The 18,503-nt window shown below is 41.3% G+C and overlaps 2 protein-coding genes across 9 annotated transcripts; both read right to left on the reverse strand.

Annotated features, from left to right (window-relative positions):
• Positions 1 to 515: 515 nt before the first annotated feature.
• fam167ab (family with sequence similarity 167 member Ab) lies at positions 516 to 2,152 on the reverse strand. Its single transcript, XM_078275323.1, has 2 exons — positions 1,757 to 2,152; positions 516 to 779 (listed from the first exon to the last, which is right to left on the reverse strand). The coding sequence occupies exons 1-2, from the start codon at positions 2,123 to 2,125 to the stop codon at positions 516 to 518; spliced, it is 633 nt and encodes a 210-aa protein (XP_078131449.1). The 5' UTR covers positions 2,126 to 2,152.
• Positions 2,153 to 9,918: 7,766 nt separating this feature from the next.
• lca5 (lebercilin LCA5) lies at positions 9,919 to 18,206 on the reverse strand. Of its 8 annotated transcripts, none has more exons than XM_078274891.1 (9): positions 17,873 to 18,206; positions 15,742 to 16,157; positions 15,098 to 15,339; positions 14,546 to 14,851; positions 13,875 to 14,012; positions 13,644 to 13,740; positions 12,535 to 12,671; positions 12,226 to 12,433; positions 9,919 to 12,135 (listed from the first exon to the last, which is right to left on the reverse strand). In XM_078274891.1, exons 2-9 carry the CDS (start codon positions 16,133 to 16,135, stop codon positions 11,237 to 11,239), a joined length of 2,421 nt encoding a protein of 806 aa, XP_078131017.1. In that variant the 5' UTR covers positions 16,136 to 16,157; positions 17,873 to 18,206; the 3' UTR covers positions 9,919 to 11,236. The 8 variants fall into 8 exon arrangements, with proteins under 8 accessions (XP_078131017.1, XP_078131016.1, XP_078131013.1 ...); XM_078274890.1 differs by having other exon boundaries at positions 15,742 to 16,162; XM_078274887.1 differs by having other exon boundaries at positions 15,742 to 16,162; positions 17,825 to 18,206.
• Positions 18,207 to 18,503: the final 297 nt, after the last annotated feature.

The raw sequence follows: 18,503 nt of genomic DNA on the forward strand, positions 1-18,503 counted from the left end.
TATTTTGAATGTGTAACACTACTAGAGCCACGGTGAAACGTTGTTTCGTGTATATGGCTGAAATGACAATAAAACACATTTGAGTTGAATGCTGCCTCACTGTCTGTCTGTAAACGGTAGGCGTGGCTTGGGAGTGGAGTCTAAAGCAGTGAAGCAAGTGCATTCTGGGATTTGATGTCTTTCATCCATATGAGCCAAAAACACATTTTCTGGCTTATCTCGGCCTAGTAGGCACCATTTCTACTATATAAGTGACCCAATTTAAAGATATATTTGTCTTTCCAACGGTGAAATATCCCTTTAAATTTGTCTTTTTAAATAATAAATCTCTCTCTTCGATTATAGGGACTGTAAAACAAGTTTCCATCTGGGTTTATCCTCACAACATTGTAGTCAAAAGGATTTCACCACAATCTAACAAATGGCCAGGACTTTCATGTTGCACTGGAGCAAAAATAGTATTGGACAGGCTGTTGTGTTTTCAGGATTTTCTGCCCGGAGTGCTATCACTGCCACTAGCAGAGCGAGAAGCGTCGAGAGTTAATGTTCATCTTGGTGACGCCGATGAGTCTCAGCGGGGCCGAGAGGCCGAGCCCCGGAGTGACCGGACACTCACACAGCAGGTCCGACAGCTCGTCCCGCTCCTCCAGGCCAAAGGTGGCGTCATTGAGCATCCGGCGATGCAGGTGGCACGTCTGCTCTATCTTTAACTTGTTGATGTCGCTGCGGAGCCGCATCAGCTGCCTTGCCAGCTGCTGGTCCTGCAAGCGCATGTCTGTCTGATGGGAGAGAGACAGAAAACAGTGGTGCTCAAACAACCTGCTGATTAACTGATTCATCACAACTACAATTTTGATAACATTATGTTTTAGTCAGGTGAAAATACCAAAAAAAGGATGCTAATCTTTTGGCTGCTTGTTGGCAGATTTTCTTACCTTTGGACAGAGCCAGGCTAGCTCTTACCCCATTTCTAAGCTAATTGTTTCCTGGCTACAGCTTCATATTTACTGTACAGACATGAGAGTGGTATCATGTCTTCTCATCTAACCCTCGGCAAGAAAGCGAATACGCGTACTTCCCAAAATATCCAACTATTAATTTAAACACAACTTTTAGTTATATGCTGAACTGTTTTCATCCACAAACAAGTTTCTTATCATAAGCTTTCTCAGTTTATCACTTTCGCGTCCACTGTTTATGTGCAAATGTCTGTGGAATGATCGTAATCACCTCTCTTGTCCACTGTCTGTGTTCAAAACGTTTGTGGCCACATGCTGTATGAGTGTGCTTCTGCCGCCGACAGTGGCTCTTGGCGTGCTCAATCCAAGTTTATGAACCGTGGGTGAATGTGCAGCGTAGCCTAATTGAGCGGAGTGAAAATGATTACACTTGCAGAAACTGTGTGTAACAAATGGCTAACGGTATTGCCTGAGCCCCAATCAATCTCACTCAATAATGTGAATGGGAATCTTCTGGCCACTAATTGGACATTGTGCCCTCTGTTAAATTCTACTTAGCTAAGTAGCAGGAAGTTATTTTCTATTCTGGCCTTTAATTGCAAAATTATAAGGCTCTTCATATTAAAAACAAAAAATTTAAATCTCAAGTATTAAGCCAGGTGCCTAAACAGGATCTTTGAAAAGGGTAATCTACTGGCTGCAAATACTAAACCAAATGAAATATTGTACAAACTGCTCCATAGTTCAAAGATAGATGATACATTTGTGCATTGTAAAGAATGTAAGCAATGTCTCACCAGTTCTCTCCTCAGCCAACAGAGAGCTTCATCTATGTTCCTGAATCCCTTCAGTACACCTGATGGCAACTTGCACTGAATCACATCAGACTTCACTACAGTCTCTTTTGGGGGGGGGATTTTCCCCTCAGGTTCCAATTGGATTGGGCCTTTTTCAATTCTGGACTCTCTGAAGCTTTCCGTCTCAAGTCGGGCTTTCCACTCCAGATAAGAAGGCCTCCTAGTCTCCAGTCTTAGTTTCTCCGTCAAGGCCTTCAAGTTCATGAGATGGTCATCAGTAGGCAGATCCACGTCCTCCCCACATTCTGCTTCCTCCAGGACACTAGCCTTGTCCACAATAATCTGAGGAGCTGAGGGAGTTTCCATCATTAATCTGCTAAATACAAAACGCTCCTTAAAAAAAGTGTCAAAATAAAAATAGATAAAGATATCTGCTCTTCATTGGTTGCCTCTTTCGTTTATACAAATGACCATAGTTTTTTGTCCTTCCTGCATTTACTGTCCTTCTTTAAATTTCCTTGAAATCTCCATTTGTGTTTCGGAGGCAGAGTATGTTTAGATCTGCAGGGGAGAGAAAAAGCATGTTATGAAACATTTGCTGACTATTACCACCGGCAACCACATCCAAATGACAAGAGACAAAACTAACACGACATCTGATCTGACAAGCAAGACTATACCTCAACTGTAGCATGACAGGCTCAGTTATATGCCTGAATAGATTATATCTCAGAAAGATTGAATGATGAGCATAATGAAAGTTTGTGCAATTTCTCGCAACGTTTATTATTCGATTATTATCAAATAATATCAGATCAGCTCACTGAGGGAGCACACCGCCAGGTCTTTCCTTTAACAGGAACAAACTGTTTCCACAGCAACGACACAGGCACTGCAAATTAATCAGAAATTTCCCCTCTCCTCTTCTCAGAGCTTAAAGCCCATGTTGCAGGTCAACCACCACTGTTGATTAATGGGTACATAAAAGCACTCAACATATGTATATCATTGTTTAAAATGTCTTCAAATAGTGTTAAAAGGACAATTTGTCGTTTAGTGGGTTTTTTAACGCATTGGGGAGACGTGCCTCAGCCTAGTACTAGAACTATGGTGACTGACTGGGATGAGGAAGAGGTGTTTTTACTGTCAGTGAATAGCACCGAGTGAAAGTCAAGGTTTTCTTTATATCTAGTGACAGTGATCATGACGTTAGTTCAAATAAGTACCGGTAAACTTATCTAGCTAGATCTAGAAATAGAAGGCATCATACTAGCTATGGGCTAACTTGCCAGTCCCACCTGTGAAATCCCCCCACGTTGTAAACACATTTTCGATTAGATATCTCACGTTTTGATGGTAGCCTACTAGCTCCAGTAACAACATATTTGCCTAGTGTTTATTTATTACTTGGACGGGGATGCTGTTCGGCTTTTCACAAGTTTATAGACAGCTGGCTAACGCTACGCCGACGTTTTGCTAACGTTAGCGCAACAGCGTTAGCCTAGACAGCTAGGTAAATATTACGACTGCCTTCGGAGTTTCCTATATCTGCGTCCACGTTGTCAACATAAGACATGTGGCGTTAGTGCTCCTTTTGTACCATACTTGTATTGAATGAAAGGTTAAGCTTCGCTCCTACGAGATGGGTGGGTTTCACACAAAGCTAACTGGCTATAGTTAGCCTGTACGTATGCTAGCGGAATTAGCTAACATTGCGTAGCCAGCCAGCAACTTGCTAACACATCCACGTGTCTCCATTTCAGACATCACTGCAGGTTGACTGCTTTTAGCAGCAGAGGTTGATTGTGGGCGACAATACTGTCGTGGTTAGCTCGCCGAAACTACTGCCGAGTGCCGAAGATGCTGGCTGCCTACGCAACGTTAGCTAATTCCGCTAGCATACGTACAGCCAGTTAGCTTTGTGTGTAACGTAACAAAAACCCACCCATCTCGTAGGAGCGAAGCTTAACATTTTATTCAATAAAATGATGGTAAAAAAGGAGCACTAACGCCACATGTCTTATGTTGACAACGTGGATGAAGATATAGGAAACTCTTAAGGCAGTTGTAATATTTACCTAGCCGTCCAGCCTAACGCTGTTGCGCTAACGTTAGAGTAACTAGCTGTCTAAACTTGTGAAAAGCCAAACAGCATCCCCGTCCAAGCTGTGTTTCACTTTCCCTCCAATATTATAATAAACATAATGAAGACACATGGACTCGGTCGAGACCAAAAACCATATTTTGCAACACCAGTGGCACAGACCGAGACCATAGACAGTGAACCGAGACGGGGCTTTCGTCTGTCGTCTCCCTAACGTGACGTAATGCAATGCATTGTGGGGGAAAGGAGAATCATTTCAAACCGCTAAAAATAGTACTACTTTTTTGTATTTTATTCCGTTTTGTGATATCCATTGTATTGGATGTTGTTTGGTAACAGTTTAAATGTTTATTACCAACAAGCAAATTGTGCAAATTCGTTAGAAAATAAACCCTGCAAGATGGGCTTTAATATTGCCTTAACCAAACTGTGACAGACGACTGGCAGTGTGGCACAATGGCGGATAGTCTTGCTCTTTTCCAGCAACACTTCTATTATAGCAAAAAAACTGAAGTAACAAATACGTGTTAAAGAAATAACAGATTGTGAACATTATAGGCATATACAAGTACACCTCCAAACGCACCTGAGGCGCATCTCCTAATCAAGAGATAGGTGTGGGATTGGGAGGACACTCTCGACAACCACACCTGAAGCACATATCCTAATCAGGTGAGATGGGAGCTACATACAGTGGGTACGGAAAGTATTCAGACCCCTTTAAATTTTTCACTCTTTGTTTCATTGCAGCCATTTGCTAAAATCAAAAAAGTTCATTGTATTTCTTATTAATGTACACTCAGCACCCCATCTTGACAGAAAAAAAAACAGAAATGTAGACATTTTTGCAACTTTATTAAAAAAGAAAAACTGAAATATCACATGGTCATAAGTATTCAGACCCTTTGCTCAGTATTGAGTAGAAGCACCCTTTTGAGCTAGTACAGCCATGAGTCTTCTTGGGAATGATGCAACAAGTTTTTCACACCTGGATTTGGGGATCCTCTGCCATTCTTCCTTGCAGATCCTCTCCAGTTCTGTCAGGTTGGATGGTGAACGTTGGTGGACAGCCATTTTCAGGTCTCTCCAGAGATGCTCAATTGGGTTTAGGTCAGGGCTCTGGCTGGGCCAGTCAAGAATGGTCACAGAGTTGTTCCGAAGCCACTCCTTTGTTATTTTAGCTGTGTGCTTAGGGTCATTGTCTTGTTGGAAGGTGAACCTTCAGCCCAGTCTGAGGTCCTGAGCATTCTGGGTGAGGTTTTCTTCCAGGATATCTCTGTACTTGGTCGCATTCATCTTTCCTTTAATTGCAACCAGTCGTCCTGTCCCTGCAGCTGAAAAACACCCCATAGCATGATGCTGCCACCACCATGTTTCACTGTTGGGATTGTATTGGGCAGGTGATGAGCAGTGCCTGGTTTTCTCCACACATACCGCTTAGAATTAACGCCAAAAAGTTCAATCTTGGTCTCATCAGACCAGAGAATCTTATTTCTCGTAGTCTGGGAGTCCTTCATGTGTTTTTTGGCAAACTCTATGCAGGCTTTCATATGTCTTGCACTGAGGAGAGGCTTCCGTCGGGCCACTCTGCCATAAAGCCCCGACTGGTGGAGGGCTGCAGTGATAGTTGACTTTGTGGAACTTTCTCCCATCTCCCTACTGCATCTCTGGAGCTCAGCCATCAGCCTCAGTGATCTTTGGGTTCTTCTTTACCTCTCTCACCAAGGGTCTTCTCCCACGATTGCTCAGTTTGGCTGGACGGCCAGGTCCAGGTAATGAGAAATAAAATGAACTTTATTGATTTTAGCAAATGGCTGCAATGAAACAAAGAGTGAAATATTTAAAAGGGGTCTGAATAATTTCCGTTCCCGCTGTATGTGTTCTGGGGCTGAGAACGTGGGGATTCCAATGTGGAAGAGACCTGAGGTAGTGCGGGGCTAGCGGACGTTCAGTGGGCCTGGCTTGGGCAGCGGAGCTGGACCGAGGACAGGACCTGAAAGGGGTACTGGTCTGCGGAGACCCCCTTTGGGGGCGCAGGACGACGCGCAGTGAGACGCGCGATAGACAGCGGAGCTGTACCCAGGATAAAGTGTAAAGCTGTCGGACAGCGAGGAGTAGGCCTGGCCACCGGCACTGCACTGCACAGACAAGGAAGAGTCAGCTGGATAATACAGGTGCCACTGTCCCCCTTCCCTGCCTGACCGGGTAAAGACTGTAGTCCCTCTAAAAAGAACACTGTTTTTAAAGCTTGTTTTAACTGTCTAAAATAAAATGTACTTTTGCTGCTACTAGTAAAATTAACCCATATAAAGACAATTTTAAACTAAAACCAAAGTCTGTGAGTGTGTAATAAGCCTGGACCTAAAATGTCTACTTTGTGACAAAAGTTTATTATAATATATAACTATAAAGTATATAAACACAAAGTACAGCTGAGGCTGATGGAATGTCATTAGTATTGCAGGTATTTGTTCATCAATATTACACCATACCTATTTGGGTTGACATACGCAGAAGAAACACTGTATTAACATTTCTTGACAATATATCCAACAATACTACCTGAAGTATAGTATTAAGGCAAAGAACGAAGAGTGACAACCACATACAGTACGAAACCTCCACATCACCTGTCGGCCTACACAGGGAGGGGGGACCTCAGTGGTTCCCAACCTTTTTGTGACCCCTTTACTATCCTTGGGTAAACTGATGATCCCTGACTAAGTGACATATTTCATGGATATACCTTATTATATTCAATGCATAACAATAACACTGTTACAAAAATAAATACATTTTTAACAGATACTGTCCTGTGAATATTGCCACAGAGATGAGATTTCGTGACCGAACCCGATCCCGACCAAACCCGACCGAACCCGATGCCGAAACTGACCAAACCTGACCGAACGCAATCCCGAACCGGCCGAACCCGACCGAAACCTATACAGAACCCGGCCAAATCCGATCCCGAACCTGGCCGAATCCGATGCCAAACTCGACCGAACCCGATCCCGAACCCAGGTTCGGGCAAAGATCTTCATCTCTAACTGTTACTCCATTTTAATGCACCAGGGAGTTAGCATTCACATGTCAACCTAAGGCCATGCAGCAAGCGGGAGTTGTTTCTCAGCTCAATAAAAGTCTTGTGAAGCAGTAAAGGGATGTTTGATTTGACAAAAACTACAGCTCCAATGAGAGGGTAAACCAGGCTAAGCATTAAAGCTACACTCATTAATATTGTTATATTACTTCATGCAAAGGGTAAACAATTTGATTGCATAATTTGCATAGACGAGAGTCCATTATAATCTGAAATAGCTGGTATGTCCAGTCAAACATAGCGGCATTGCATTCCATCGCATATGAACACATTCAATATTACATTTAAATGATTGAAAAACTTGAAATTTTGATCTGATTTTGTCAAATGTAAAGTTGGTGTCATCTGAGGAGGTCATGAATGTCTGCACCAAATTTCACACTATTCATCCAAAAGGTATTTTACTTGTCAACATCATGGTGCTAACCTTTTTTATGAAAGGAAAATCCAGGAGGTTCCTACAGTTCATAGGGTTCTTCCTCTTGTGACCATGAATGTCTGTACAAAGTTTCACGGCAATCCATTCAATAGTTGTTGACATTTTAGTCTGGACCAAAGTGGTGGACGGACCTACACACTAACATTGCCATCCACAAAGCCATGTGTAACATTTTAAAGAAACCTGTATTTCTATATACATAACATACATCCATATACAAATAGATTTACATCACAACATATGTCATCCAAATCTCAGTAATTATTTTTTTTTTCTTTTAAATTTGAACAGTTTAGAAACACTGGGGAGAGTCTGGAGGACCCCAGGAAAGATTAACTTAGGGAAAAAGCCCCAAACTAAATATTTAAAGCAGCCTTTAAAATTATATAATAAACATTACAGTGGCAGCAAAAGCAGACTTTCTGCCCAGTGTCCTCTTACAAAGTCTTCAAGCACTAAATAAGGGGTTAGTGCTCAGTTATTCCATAATGGGCACAGCAGACCAGCAGTGAAGTCATTCCCCTTGTCTCTAATGATAGGCTCGGCTGTTCTGCAAGGTAAAATAGACCTGACTGTGCAGAGTAGCTGACTTACTGTATGAATGCCCGGGAATGGATCTTCTTATTTTCCAAAGGAATCAGCGTGTCTCTGGAGACCCTATTGTTACAGGAGACCAATAAAGGAGGAGGAAAATCCATGCCACATGCATTTTTAAAGAGTTTGTAAAGACCCTGTATAAGGAATTGATTTTAAATTGTGAATAGGAACTGCCGAGCAAAGAGGTTTAGAAAGATGGGGAGAGCTGTGATCACAATTAGCGTTCAGAATCATAACAGCAAAAACCCCAAACCAGCTTCTTGTTGGCTGCTTGATCATTTAACAGGCACTTTTGGTGAACACAGCCACTTTTGAATAGACCAGCAGGAAATCTTTATCGGAACCCAAAATGTACATACCTGAATATCAAATGCAGTCTGGGGAAATACACTCATATATTCCTCTGGTTTCGAGGTAGCAGAGTTTAATTGCTTGGCAACATCCAGTTGCAGCATTACCACACCAATAAAATGTATGTTGTGGTGTTATGAGATGCCAAAACCGGGTCTGGCTAAAGAACAAGAAGAAGCAGTCTGGCTCCTATCTGGCACACGCAGGCAACATGACTGCAGAGTAACTAATCGGGCTTTAAACACAACACACCTCAGTCATTTACAATTAAAAGGTGTTACATTTCAAACTGGAGATTTATTTATTTATAATGTGCTGATATATCCAGTACAGCAGCATACATGAGAATCTGAGCATTTTCCTGGGGGGATTCAAAGAGATGAGTAGCCCAATACAAAAGCTATTCATAAAGGTAACCACCCAATTACTGTGGTATATTGGATTCCTTCGTTATGGCAACAGAAACTTAATAAAACAGTCTGTGGTTCAACATGTGCCACACTAACAGCCTAAACCAACCACAAATAGAGGAAAACCCACACTGGATATCAATAGCCTATCAACAGGTGTTATTTTCTGGTTACATGTTCAGAGGGAGGGATGAATGTAAATAAAAAGCACATATGGAGAGGCTTAAGATACATTATTAAAAAGAAAAAATCTTACGATAGCCTACTTTGTTACACGTTTTCGTGACCATCAAACATGATTCTTTCGGTCTTTCATCAAATCAAATCACTCACACACACACACACACAGTAAACTATCAGTCAACATATAGTGAGAATTTAAAAAATGTTCTAATAATCAACACAAAACATTGTAAAGTTAAGCTGTAACTTATAACAGCAATAGCCTACTCAATGCCTTATTCACATCTCTAGATATTTGCATTGACCTTATTTTCTTAGCCTAACCCATAAATATCGGAATATAAAGTTGTGGCGTAGCATTAAGACAACATGTAGTTCTCATTGGTTTCTTCAGGATATAACGTTAGCCCAGCATAATTTCCATAAACAAACGATATAGCCTAATGTTAAGTTTAACGGATAAACCGAGTGATACTGCGTCCACATTTATTTATTTTTACCCACGAGCAGGAGTTCATTTTAACCTACTCTTGCTTTTCTGACACTGTGCTCCGGAGTGAGACACCACCGGCATCATCTGAAATTTAAACTGCGTGTGGCTCGGTGGCTCGTTTACCTTGTAAGAATCCCCCTGCAGCAGTCCAACTTGTAGTTCAAGCAGCGACATAATTGAAGACCATCTCGAGCCCGCTCTCTCTTTCATATCATCCCTAACAGATACACGGTCCACTTGTTTTTTTAGCAGAGAGCTACCGGAGGAGGGGCGGGAACATGGTTGCGTCAGGTTTTGGTTGCTTGGAGACGTCCCAGAATTCCCTATCAGACTTCCCGCCGCATGAATATTACCGCAAGTGTGCCACAGTCTAATAACTATACAACATACTCACTACTATCATGTATTTTCATTCAACAAAATACGACAAATACACTTTTAAAACAATACAAAGTACAAAATGTGGGGGGGAAATCGATGAATAAATACAGACAGATCAGTTTTTATGTGAAAAAATATACAGGTATCAAATTGTACAGCTTAGTGTCACAGTGTGGTAATAGCCTTGTGCCACATAATCTAAGTCTATAAGAACTCAACATAAATAAATAGATAGAAGTAAAGAATTTTTGTCACTGGTTTTAGTGCTGATTGTCTCATGGGACAAGGGCCCAGAACATACCAGGCAATATTTATATTTACTGTTTTACAATATATTCAAGTCAAGTGAATCAAATAGGAACAGCTTTTTTGTTAAAACAACATTCCATAGATTGATTTAATGTAACACAAAACTATACTAGCCTGCAATGAGGTTGTTTTCACTATTTAGCATACTTTGATAATAGGACATTACCATGTTTCTAAAGGGTAAATGATGAGATCCTTGTAATGGGACATTTAATATTCAGTTTTAATATAATATTGGTGGTCATAACCTGCAGAAAACCTTTTTCATAAAGTTGTAAAAAAAAAAATACATTCACAGACGATCAGGATGCAGTCTAAACATAGATTGTCATATTGCTTAGTGGTAGATTATTATGGCATGGCCTCTAAAATAACTCCAAAATGACTGCGCCCAAACACTAACATTTGTCCATATAAAGAAGCACAAAGAATTGTATGACCCCAAACTATTATTACTACAAAATATTCAAAGCTCTAAAATGTGAAATGCAAAGAGACATGATTTGCAGCAAAAGTCAGTTACATTTTGACCTGCATTTGTTGATTGGACAAATATTCTCGGGGCAGGGATTCTGTGTGTTGTGGCGCTGCTATCGTTGTGGCATTGGTCGGATAAACTACCAGTTATATTCTATCAGAAAAACTGGAAGGCAACCTGAGAAGTCTCTTCAAATTTAACAAGTAAAAGTCACTGTCTACACTGTGCACAACACTTACAAGTGCAACTAGCATTAAAACAGATCAAAGGGTCAAAAAAAAAAGATGGCTGAAAATTACGTTTCAGCCATCCATGTGTCTACACACATGCATCTAAATGTTCGAAGATCACTTTATATTACAGATTTTCTAAATTATATGAAACCTTAGAAACAGTCACACAAGTTAAATGATTGATCATTTATATTGTCATATAGTATTTTAGATTATTTGCAGAAACCTTTTTTTCACTTCTATGTTTGGTTCTGTTGATGATTTAAAAAATGTGTATTGGGAAATCAGTTCAGACTTGAATATACAGACCATGTTCATCACTCCATCCCTTATTTTGGAGATTACCTCACAGTTATCATTGATGGCCTGCTATAAGACTACCTCAAATCTGAATTAATTTCATAAAGTAAGTTCCTCTATGTCATCATCAAATGAGGTGATGGCACGGATGGCAGGCCTGCTCTCTGCGACGTGCAGGGTGTTCAGGGAGGATGCCTGAGGGGTGGAGGACCCTGAGTTTAAGCTGAGCAGTCCTTCCCTTCTTGAACGCACTCCATTGGTAGTTGGACTGTTGAGGACCTCCATTTTATTGGAGGTGCTCACACTGTCACAAGCAGGCGTTGCCAGGGCACCAAATAGCTGCTGCATGAGGCTAGACTTCCTCTCCTTCCCCGACCCTTTTTCCGTCTCCTTTTCTTTCTCTGTCTCCACCCCTACGAGACTAAAAACACCTATTGCTTCTAATGCAGAGTCCCTGTCCTCTTTGGGCGGAGGTGGTGGGAAGCCTGAAGAACCTCGAGAAGCTGAACGCCCGAAAGAAGGCGCGTAGCTTCCAAATGCCAAGTCGTCACTGGAGATTTGGGGCCGTGGTGCTCTCCTCCCTACTCCTGTTGTAGCAGCTCCACCCTCCATGCCTGATCTTCTCCTTCCGCCTTCCCCGCTTCCAGCACCAGCGTGCAAACTGGCCGAATCCTCTGATTCAGTGTGGTTAAAAATGGAAGAGTTAAGGTTCCTCTGCTGAGGAGAAGAATAGTTACTGGTAGCCTTAGAAGGACTAGACTCAGCAAACATGGTGTCCTGGGTTCCGTGGTCTTGACCGTCTATTTCTCGCATCTTAGCCAGCAGCTGTTCTTTTTTGCGGTGTGCTTCCGCTGCTGCCTGCTGATTGGCCAGAACCTCCTGGTTCCATCTCTGCACCTCTTCCTGGACATGGCCACGCTTCCTGTTGTTCTCTTCCTCCTTGTTTAACAGGGAGCTTGTCCTCTTTCTATCTTCTTCCTCTTTTGTTTTCTCCCAGCCTGTGGACATAAGACAAATCCCTTACTGTTGCTTTTTTGTACTCTTTACTAATTTTCTCAATGCAATAGGGATGCATATGCTTATCTTACCATCTCTTAGTCTCTTTGCCTTCTCCTCAAGCACATTAAGCTCCTCTTTGAGTTTCCGCTTCTCCTCTCTCTCCAGCTCTTTATCTTTCTCCTTCACCAACTCCTCTTCCTTGTCTCTGTCTTTTTCTCTGTCTCTCATCTTCTGCTGTTCCCACTTTTGATGTCTGTCTTCTGTCTCTGCCTGTCTGTCCACTCCGTTGAGCTCCTGCTGATGTAAAGTGATTGAGATTAAGAGGCATAGGAGGTGTTTGACAGACAAATTACTGACTGAAGAAGTGTGGACGTTGGGGTGAAGTGGAGTGACTTTACCTTGAGTGATAGGTATTCGTCAGGTGCATGTTCAATGTACTCATTGGCATCAGTAATAGCAGGGGGAGGTGTGGGGAAATCCACACTAGATGTCCTGTCTTGAGTCTGCACTGCCTTGGTGCTGCTCCTGCTGGGGACTATGTATGAAACAAAAGCAGAACCCATTTTAACGGCGTCAATTTTGTTATCGCGAGATTAACGTTCTTTTTGGCCTAGCAAATTTTGTAGTTTTTTTTCACATGCTGTTGCAACAACTAGTAAGGTTAGAAAAACTACAATACCACACCGGATCTAGCTAGACCGAAAAAACAAAACAACAGGCATGCCGCACACACTTGTTTGGGCTTGCGAGCCGGCCAAAGAGTAGTAGGCTAACGTTACGTTTTGAGTGGATGGCGAGTGCGAGACGCCGAAATGGATGCCAATAAGATTCAGAATGGAAAGTTTACTTTTAAAAAGTTGCCAAATGGTTCCATTGACAAGACCAAAGTGATCTGTGTGTTTTGTCGTGAACTGAGCTATCATCGCAACACGTCCAGTCTGAAATACCACTTTTACACACACATTTGCTCCAAGTGAGAATGTTAGTGTGAAATTGAACACTACAGTATGCCAACATTTGCACAAAGCAAGCCGATCCACTTTTCCATGTTGATAAGAGCATTAAAATGAGAAAAAATAATGGGACAAAAAGAAATCAAGGATTTAGAATAGATAAAAAATGTGCGATTAATTGCGAGTTTACTATGACATAATGCGATTAAATATTTTAATCGTTTGACAGCACACACACACACATATATATATATATATATATATATACATATATACACACAGTATATGTATTAGTTAATTTTGCTATACGTATTCCAAATCATACCTTGATACAGAGCAATAGTTTCATGATTAATATTTATTAGCATCCATGTTCAACAACTTTTCAAAACTATTTCAATATGCATGAACTATGACAAGCTATAACACACAATTTTTGATTTCCCTTTTACTCTTCCAGGTTTGCCATGAGCACTGCTTAAGGTTTTGTGATAGACAGTTTGGTAAACTGCACCAATGTGCTTCTTTCTACCTAAACTAATATCAGGCATTACCTTTCCGCTTTGTGCCACTGTCAACATCTTTCCTAAGTGCGGGTTTCATCACGCGGTTGGCATAGATGTTCTTAGCATCTAGTTCTCTCTCTTTCTCCTGATAACAAAAAATATCAACAAAATGAAAGATTTCATACAATGCTTTTTTTTTTTTTTTTATACCCAATCATGAAGAAATATACAGCTGGTTTCAGCTGGCATTTTTAAAGTATATTTTTCCTGTATTTGGACCTTGAGTTTATTGGTCAGTCGTTCCAGCTCCTCCTGCAGAGTCCTGATCTCTTCCTGGGCACTGATTGTCTTCTTCCTCTCTACAGCCAGCTGCCTCTGGTAACTGCTGCTGCTCAGCTCCATGCTACGCTCCAGCTCCTTCAAACACACAGACAACAAATACACTTTCCAGCTGCCACAGTACAAAAAGGAACTCAAGTCTGATGATGATATTTGTTTGTATGCTTGTCAGAGAACCATACACATTTGGATCAAATGAGTGTGTGTTGTCTGCAAGTGATGGTTTATCTAACTAGTAAAAGTAGTATAACCTTGTAAACCAAACACCAATTATTTGACATCAAGGAGCCAAATCTGTAAGCCGCATTTCAAGAAGACAAAGTTCATGTAAAGAAATAGTTTATTATAGGGCAACTTTTATCAAATCTGAACAGTCACTGTCAGTCCCTGACCCAACAGCCAATAATGTGAAAATACACAATTTACCTAAAACCTGAAAACCTGACCCATTTAGGCAATTTCCATTGAATGAGATACAATTCAGAGGTTCTCAAATGTCCGTACAGATAAGAGTAAGTAATCGTAGCACTACATTCTAGATATATGAAATATCTGCAAATCTCAGCATTATCGATAAATAGCTAAATAAATGAAATCTAAAATAAATGTACCTTAATCTTGCGTTCCGCGTCTTGGGCCCGTGTCTTCTCTTCCTCTAGCCTGCGGCTTAGTTCGTCTCTGGTTCCTAACTCTCGCTGGTCGACCAGCTTCTTCAGCCGCGCGATCGTCCCCTGACTCCTCTGCAGCTGCTCCTCGCTGTCCTTCATCCGCCGCTCGGCCGCCCGCTCCCGCTCCTGAGTACGCCTGAGCCGCTCACGCAGCACGTGGGTCTCATTGTTGTGGCGTGACAGTAACTGGGAAATCTCGCTTTCTGTGTCATCGTAGCGATGCAGGGCTTTTTCTTGACGCACCTGAAGCTGCAGCGTGGAAAAGAAGAAATTCAATTTTAGAATGCCACAGGTGTTGAAGATGATGAGAAAATTGATGTTAAGGTAAAAGATTATGTGATTGATTTTCCTGCTAAGATGTGTGTGTGTTTGTGTTTTCTTTCTTCTGTTTTTTTACTATAAAACATCAGTACTGGACACCAAAATCTGATATTGTTTAATTAAAACAGGCTCTCTATATATTTAACCCAAACTTAACTAGAGGGGTAGGTCTACCTGTCTGAGAACTCGGTTTTCCTTCTGCAGCTCATCAGTGCGCTGTTGCAGCTCAGCAAGGGAGTTACGCAACTCGTTGATCTTCAGCAGGCGGGCTGAAAGCATCCTCTTGGTGACCAGGTCCAGGTCTTTAGGGGGGGTGGACTCCTTGCTTTGTGAATGCATTCCCCTGCGATGCTGCTGGCTCAGAGGCAGGCCACCTGGACGCTGTGGGCGAGACACACCCCGGCGCCCCACACCAACTGCAAGGTAGAGAAACACACATGATGTAGAAATAATTTAAAAGCAATGACAACAAAGACTTTTACAGACACACACAAACACTGAAACACATGGAGTGCGCTAGTAGTGGTGATTAGAAAAGTAAGGTTAGGGCTAAAGACTGATCAAAATCAAACTGTATTAACATGAGTTATTAACGTGTGTTGTTAAGACCCTTTACAATATTCAAATGGAAATTGTATTTATTTGTATCAAGTTCAGGGTGAAAAACGGTTCATAAAAATCTACATGTCTAAAAGCAGAACTTTTGTTAAAATCTGCCTTACACTGCCATCACCTGGACAGTAAATGAAATGTAACCAGTGAGGGTTCCTTTTCATTCATTCATCGTCCATACCTGATCATTTCCCTGCTTTACATACCTGTCTTGTAGAGGGGACTGTTATAAATCCTCTTTGCTCGCACCCCTCTTTGAGGAGTAGGGGATGGAGTCCGGGACTGGGAGTACGGTGAGATTGAGCGGTCTGAAGGGGATTCATTCTCATAGTCCTCTGAGTAAAACGACCGACTACTTCTCTGTCCCTCTCCATCTGATATCTGGTCCCGGTCTGGATCTGAACGGCAGGTTCGCGTTTTGGATCTACTCTCAACAGAGCTGTCTTTTTCCCCCTCATCCCGGATCTTGTCCCGGTAGTTCTTTTTGTGTTTTTGGAAAGATGATGCTCGGGAATCTTCCTTTGTACTCTGGAGTGACTGGCGACTTTGAATAACATCCCGATTGTCTTGATACGGATCAGATATGTTTTCAGATTCCATGTTGTCACGTTGAGAAGAAACGCTGTGCTGAATTTAAACACAAAAAGTGGGAAAGAAACATGTCAGACTTTGAATTATTTTAGGGTTACAATTAACAATTTAACAATAACAAAGCCTTACTTGGACAGGATGTACCTTACCTGATTTAACAAACTTACATTAATAGTCCCCTGGTAAACGGACCTCAACATTTGTAATGTGCAACCCAGGTGAACATTTTTAAAATTCATTCAAAACAGTAATAAGAAGCTCGGCCAACTGGTTTGTCTTAGGTTTTCCGTATTGTGCGTCTTGGTCACTAAGCAACAACACACATGGGGAGTGGAATTTTCCATGAGGCTGAATCATGTATGATATCACTACTCCACACCACTGCTGCTACATCCAAAATACTAGCCTGCTCCCATCTGCCCTGGTGACTTATTAAACAGCCAGATTATTATTTCTGACTGCAATAGGATCTACATGTACACACATTAAGGTTCAAATAGTACAGAAAAAGAGGAGGAAAAAAAAAAGCATTCAGGTGTTGTTACCTGATATTTTTATTCTGCTGATTGTAGTGTTACATATAAAATATATTTTGTACACATATCTTTTTATTTTGTAAGTAACTGTGTTTGTATCTATTATAATGTTGGTCTTTTATGATACCAGCCCATTCAGGTCATTCATCAGCCCTGGCAATAACAGAATCACTTGACAGGCAAGTATCTATGGAAACAACAGTACACATCCTAATACAGTGGTTTTCAAACAGGAGGTTCCAGGGGGTCCCCAGCAATACAATTATTCCATCCATAAGTAACACAATGACAGAATGCATTCATATTTTGGTATTGGGCTTCCTACACTTTCTGTAATAAAACATCTAAAAGCAAAAAGCCTATCAAATGGGGGTCTGTATTCTAATTTGTGTCAGTTTAGGCGTCTTTGGCGTAAAAAAAGTTTGAGAACCACTGCACTAAATTTGGTCAAATATTTTGATGACAAAAAGTGATTTAATTATATGAATTACCATTATTATCAAATATGGCTGGGTGTACAGGAGTATTAAGCTCAGCTTATTTTAACGCTCATTAGATTGGTTCCATTATATCCCCATCATCTCTGTTGACATCATCATTCACATCTTCTGTTTCATCGTGCTTATGTCTGACTGTCTCCGGAGGCTTCTGATAACGCTATTAGCTGAGAGAATATATGCAATCGGGTCACAAGCTCTCCAGCTAGTGAAAACAAATATTCAAACAGAAGCGTGTTATCAAGGGCTTAATATAGCGCTACTACAAGCTTTCTCTGGCCTGCCATCTGTGTGACACGCACATATTGGATTACAGTAGGCCGTCTGCTGTTGACAGGTGCATTGTTGTGAGACTAACTGTCAGGTAAAAGCTACAATGTGACTAGTAGGTACGCTGAAGCCAACCACCCACCTCAGTGGGCTCTATATTCAAATGCAACATGATAAAATAGACGTCAATAAGAGAGAAGTAGCTGAGTTAGATAAGGTTCCAAACAACATTCAGCGTATCTGCATTGGCAAAAGTTAGTCCCAAACGGGTTGTAGAAAGCTAACGGTGATGGAGGACTGACTGATAATAGCTTATTAGCTTATAGCAAAAAAAGACTACCATCAACAGGCGGAGTGTGTTTTAACGTTACCGCTCGGCGTCTGCTGGCACCAACCTGTCCGTTTTCCGCGTTTACTCTTTTAAATCTTGCCGACTGGTTTACCTTTAACTTTGTAGCAATTCACGGCTTGTTGTTTAGACTCGATCAGCTAATGTTAGCTAACGCTACATAGCTTCAACTATTAGCTAGCTAGCAAGATACTATGAACTTAAGCTAACTTAGCTATAGCTACCGTTACATATAAGAAGGCATAACGTTAGACGTCCGCCCTTTTTGGAAACTGTCATGGCTATCTTTTTATAAATGCGTCGTCCTGTAATTATCCACAGTAAAACAGCAAGCCGCAGTATAATCCTGACAGTCAGAGGCGTTCAGATGCTATTTATTTGGTCCCCGCCTTGCTTGAGGTTTGCTCCATTCCTTCCTACCGCTGACGCCGTACCATGGCAACCGCAGCATTCCCTGCAGTACCACTTTAACGCCAGAGTGGCGCTGTAGTGCGTGGTTTTAATTGTGCTTTTTCAATATGTTATACAAGTTCAAACCATAGACTAATATTATAAGTCTATGGTACAAACATGGGGAAAGCTTATGCTGGGAGGCTCAGTTAAAGAAAAACAGTATGTAGAAAATCGAAGGGACATATTAAAATATAATAATAATATGTCATCTGACCATCTAATAGGCCTATAATATGGTACATAATTGTGCAATGCATATTTCAATTGTGCTA

This window comes from Sander vitreus, chromosome 18 (assembly GCF_031162955.1).
Source record: "Sander vitreus isolate 19-12246 chromosome 18, sanVit1, whole genome shotgun sequence".
In the NCBI taxonomy this organism is placed as follows: Eukaryota; Metazoa; Chordata; class Actinopteri; order Perciformes; family Percidae; genus Sander; species Sander vitreus.